The 5383-nt window shown below is 44.9% G+C and overlaps 1 protein-coding gene across 1 annotated transcript; it reads right to left on the bottom strand.

Annotated features, from left to right (window-relative positions):
• Positions 1–350: 350 nt before the first annotated feature.
• On the bottom strand, positions 351–5101 carry LOC101778933 (ADP-ribosylation factor-like protein 13B). Its single transcript, XM_022826126.1, has 4 exons — positions 5081–5101; positions 2635–3122; positions 1790–1876; positions 351–625 (listed from the first exon to the last, which is right to left on the bottom strand). Exons 1-4 carry the CDS (start codon positions 5099–5101, stop codon positions 562–564), a joined length of 660 nt encoding a protein of 219 aa, XP_022681861.1. The 3' UTR covers positions 351–561.
• Positions 5102–5383: the final 282 nt, after the last annotated feature.

The raw sequence follows: 5383 nt of genomic DNA, 5'->3' as shown, positions 1-5383 counted from the left end.
CCATCATAAACTAACCTTGAGCCCGCGCAACCCAACCAAGCCCAAAATTAGTGACGAAAATAATCATCACGGATTCCAAGCCCAAAATTAGTGACGAAAATAATCATCACGGATTGAATGGCCACATCACTACTAGGTAAATCAATGCGATGTGACTGCTAACGTGGCTGCTGACATGGTTGCCAACGTAGTTGCAGGCCCATTTATTTATGGGCTTAGCCCATGTTAGATTTTTTTTTTCACGTGGTCCATTTTTAGGAACAACCCAATATGCTGAATCTTTGTGTGGCCCATAAATTTACAGGCCATCCAATTCTAGCCCATTTTAACAGATCGTATGGCCCAAACCATTAACAGCCCAAAGTAAATATATATTAAAATATTCTAAAATGAAAATAGGCAGCAAAATCTCTTTTGAGCTACCAGACACACAGAGAACGCTAGAACATTGCTACAAAGCACACCAAACAAGAGACCATATACATTTCATTATGAATTAGAAAGGTACCAAAAAGAAGCTATGATCAACAAAAATCTCTTCTTCCTTCTGCTTGTTTCTGTCTAGCATCTTATCCTCAACCAATCTCTTCTAACTGATTGTTCCTTGCTGCATCTAGTCCTCAACCTGAAAAGCACACGTCAGAAAATATTATCAGTATTTGCAATTGAAAGTACTACAATGCTTGCATCATAAACATTCAACACAATATTTTGGTAATTATAATTATCCTGAAAACATCCCTCGAGCCATCACACCTATCAATTCTAGGAAGCAAAATCAGTCCAAATCACACAAAACAAAATATTTCTCTATGTTGTAATAGCATTCTTATGACAAACATGTGTAATGCTACAAATATGTTTCACTTGAACACATTTCAGAATCAGAGCTATAAGAAACTTGTAAGAGTGGCAATCAAAGTGCACCTTGATTATACAGAGTAAAATTAAACCTTCAAAAATAAAGTTTAAGTGTTGTCAGCTAGGATAACAAAGCACCTAGAAAGCAACCAGGGTAAGAAAGTAATCGACGAGACCAGAAAAATCCCATCATTTGAAACCAGGGTAAGAATTCACCATGGTCACTGAATTTAGAAACAATTTCAAGTGTGAAGTATGACTGTATTAGGCTAAACACCAAACTCTAGCAGCTTGAAATTAATTAGGTCTCAACAATGCTTTAAACATAATGCTTTATACTGACCTGGGCAATGCTTTAAACAGAATAATTTTTTTATGGAAATGATAGACAGATTGATATGTGTAGGTAGCAATTCAATCAACAGAAAATGACAAGGTGAAGAGCATTCAAGACATTAGACATCAATGTATTCGTTAGTGCATAGTTGTATTTAGAATGATGGGAGACACGATCTGGAGAACAAGTGACCCAGTCCAAATCAGCCTGAAGCTAACTGATAGACTGAACGGCTCACTACTGAACTGTAAAATGACAAAGGACTCTGACAATAAACTTTAATTGTGAAATCTTCTCTAAAGCATGCATATGGAAAACAAATATAGCCGTCCATGACATCTGCCAACATCTACTCAAATGCATGTTGAACAGAGTAATATAACTATATCAAATCTGAGAACACAACGAAAACAGTGGAAAAGAAAAGCGTCAATTTAGATAAAGTAACATTTGGCAGGAGCAAAACATCTGTACAAGTAGACTGGCAACAAATTGTACATTTGTAGTGGTCGATTACGCATGTACTAATTTGTAGTGGTCGGCTACACATGTACTAATTTGTAGTGGTCGAGAAATCAGACATTTCAGTACCTCAAGTACACAAGTGCTAATTTAACATGAATGTCCAGGGTTTGCTTGTGGTCGGACTGTTTGGGGCCTATGCAAGGCAGCGGCTTCCTGCAAATGAGCAATCACACAATATTCAATGATGCAATTCAGGGCAGAAGGTATTCAATGTTAAAGGCAGCAGGTATTCAAGCAGCACTTCCAATCACAGAAGGAAGAAAGAACCCAAGTGGACAGAAAATACATTACACATGTTGAGTCTAAGTTCAGCAGCATCCAAAGTTTCAGACAGAAAAGGACACAAGTTCAAGGACACAACGCGATTTTCACATCAAAATTCAGGCCATGATACTACACTTCACATATATAGAGACAGTCTGCAGGTCAATGGTAATGGACACACACAAGCTCTGCAGGGCTATGGAAGTATATGGATCCATGGCAAGTCAGATACATATACTCTATTTGTATGCAGGATGCACTTTCTACGTTACTCAAGTTATGGAAATCTACAAATTCACTGATAGCTGAGCTTGAAACATCCGCATTAGAATGTGCAGGCAAAATTGCAATTGTCATTCTCAGATATAACAGATTCACATATGACCACAAGGCAACCAATAATAGACACCGTGATCAAATCCGACTGCTAAGAATGGTAATTACAAAGAAACTGTGATTGCAACCAATACCATCAGCCCTGCCGAGACTGCATCTCGGCCAGCCGTTGGACCAACCAATGCGGACGTAGGTAGGAAGGATGGGCCCCGCGGCGCTCATGATGGCGACCACCAGGACGTCCCCGGCCGCCTACTTCTCCATGAGGAAGAGGTCGTCGGTGGAAGCTAGGGAGAGAAAAACGGAATCACCGGCGGCGGTAGGTCTGTCCACGGCTGGCGCGGGCGCGGGCGCGGCCGCCGTCGCCCTCCCCAGCACGGACCCGGGGGTGCGCGACACGCGCACCGACCGCAGTGCCTCTCGCCTCCGAACCACCCGCATCTCGATCCGCACCACTTCCTCCCCGCCGTCCATCGGGGTCAAGTCGACGGAGACGGCGTCGTGGGGCGGGGGCAGCGCGACCATGAGCTGGGGCTGGCAACCTGGTCCTTGTCGTCCCTCGCGGACTAGCCGAGGTCAATGCGGAAGCCAATGTCCCATTGCGGGTGGCGGCGGTGGGCGAGGAGAAGCATGCCGGGGTCGACGACGCCGAGGAGGAAGGGGAGGAGGACGCCGGAGGGGGCGGGGATGGGGGTTGGCGCCGTAGTCGCCGTAGTCGACCAGGTGCGGGTGGATCTGCGGGGAGAGAGGGAGTGACGAGGGGAAGAGAGCCGAGGGGTAGGGTTTCGTCTGGTGGAGCCTACCCTTACAACGTATCTGGGTTGCTCGAGTACTGTGCTTCCAAGGCATGAGATTACAGATGTATTATTATAAGCTACAGCTAGACAAACTAGTCTAGATAAGAAATCGGATAGTACGAGTAACTCCGTTGATGAACAGACTTATCCAAAGGAGCTGACTATCTTATGGGCAGGTTTGCTTTTTGCAAGTTGCTGCTACCCAACCAGTTGAATAACTCGAAAAATATGTGTACAGACTTGTTATTACAAGCCACATATGGATAATTTTGTTAAACGAGTTGGATAATAAGAAAATATCTTTTATGCAGACTTGTAAATACAAGTCGCGAGTTGGGTGATAGTACCCGGGGAGCTGAATAGCTCAGAAAACTAACCTTTTGCAAGTCATAATTAGGCAGAAGTAGTCATTTTACGACGAAAATAAATTTGCTTTATTGAATTGTAATTATACAACTAAGACCGATGGCTAATTTACATGAATATATTAACTATGGGTAGAATCGACATAAGTGTTCGATGTTCCACGAGTTGTTGACTTCTTCACCAGAGAGAGTTTGTAGCCTGTACGACCTAGGTCCCGTGACCTTGGAGATGATAAAAGGGTCCTCCCATGGCGAATTCACCTTGTGCAGCCCCCTAGTGTCTTGAATACGCTTAAGGATTATGTCACCTCTATTGAACGAACGTTGTTTGACGTTGCGATCATGATAGTGGCGAATTCCTTCAAGTTATCTTGTTGACTGGACAAGTGCTGCACAGCGAGCTTCTTTGAGGTTGTCTAAGTCTAGACGCCTTGTATCTTCTACCGCACCCTCCTCGTACTGCTCGACTACTAGAGATTTCCACATAATGTCGACGAGGAGGACGACTTCTGATCCTTAGACCAGGAAATAGGGTGAGTACCCTGTAAGCTTGCACGGCTAGGTGCGAAGCCCTTAGAGGACATTGGGTAGCTTCTTGAGCCACTTGCCCCCTTTGGTGTTTCCAATGTCGTGTAGTCTTTTCTTGAGAGCTTCCAGTAACATCCTGTTGGTGTGCTCAACCTGGCCGTTGGCCCGCAGATGAGCGATAGAGATGTACCGGACGTCGATCCCGCTGTTCTCACAGTACTCCCAGAACTCGTGGTTGTTGAAATTCGAACCCAAGTCTGTGATGATGCAGTTGGGGAAGCCGTAGCGATGGACAATCTCATCGAGGAAGTTGAGTACTCTGTCTGCCTTGGGGCAGGTTACTGGCTTCACCTCAATCCACTTGGTGAACTTGTCGATCATCACGAGTACTCGGTTGAAACCCCCAGGCGCCGTAGACAGAGGGTCAATCATGTCTAGCCCCTAGCATGCGAAGGGTCAAGAGACTGGTATGGTTATCAACTTGTAGGTAGGGACGTGTTGTTGCTTGGCGAAGAATTGACACCCTTGGCATCGCGGACTAGTTCTTTGACGTCAGCGAGAACTGTAGGCTAATAGAATCCTGCTTTGAAAGCCTTGCCAATGATCGTTCTTGAGGATGTGTGGTTGCCATAGATGCCTTTATGGATTTCCTCCAGTATGTCCTTGCCATCTTGCCGTGAGACGCACTTCATGAGTACTCCTGATGATGCACCTCGTCTGTAGAGCTTGTCCCCAACTAAAATGTAGTTCTTTCCACACCGTGAGACTTGCTCTGCTTTAGACTTGTCTGGAGGTAACTTGTGCTCCTTGATGTAGTCAATGAACGGGGTTCTCCAATCTACGTCAATCATGATAACCTTCTGGTCTTGTGCATCATGACCTCGATCGGTGGTTTTTGGAGGTGCCGGCTCTGCTATGTATGGCTTGTGTAGTTCATGTACAAAGACCCCAGCTGGAACTTGAGCACGAGCAGATCCGAGCTTGGATAAGACGTCTGCGGCTATGTTGTTATCACAAGCCACGTGATGGAACTCCAAACTAGAGAACTTGCTTTCTAGGTTACGTACTTCCAGGCAGTACGCATCCATGTTGTCCTTGTGGCGATCCCACTCGTTGTTAACTTGATTGATGACTACTAGTAAGTCATCGTAGACTAACAATCGCTTGATTCCCAGCGAGACTACCAGGCGGAGCTCATGCAGAAGCGCTTCGTATTAGCTTCATTATTGGACACCTATTAAAAGATTTGCAAGACATATTTGAGTTGTTCACCTTTAAGAAAGATTAAGAGTACTCCTGCACCGGCGTCCTCGAGCTTGATTGACCCATCAAAGTACATGATTTATTGCTCTGGGCGTTCTGCCGGTGTT

This window comes from Setaria italica, chromosome IV, assembly GCF_000263155.2.
Source record: "Setaria italica strain Yugu1 chromosome IV, Setaria_italica_v2.0, whole genome shotgun sequence".
Taxonomy (NCBI): Eukaryota; Viridiplantae; Streptophyta; class Magnoliopsida; order Poales; family Poaceae; genus Setaria; species Setaria italica.
The sequence above is the reverse complement of the archived record's forward strand: the minus strand, read 5'-3'. Positions and strand labels throughout refer to the sequence as shown.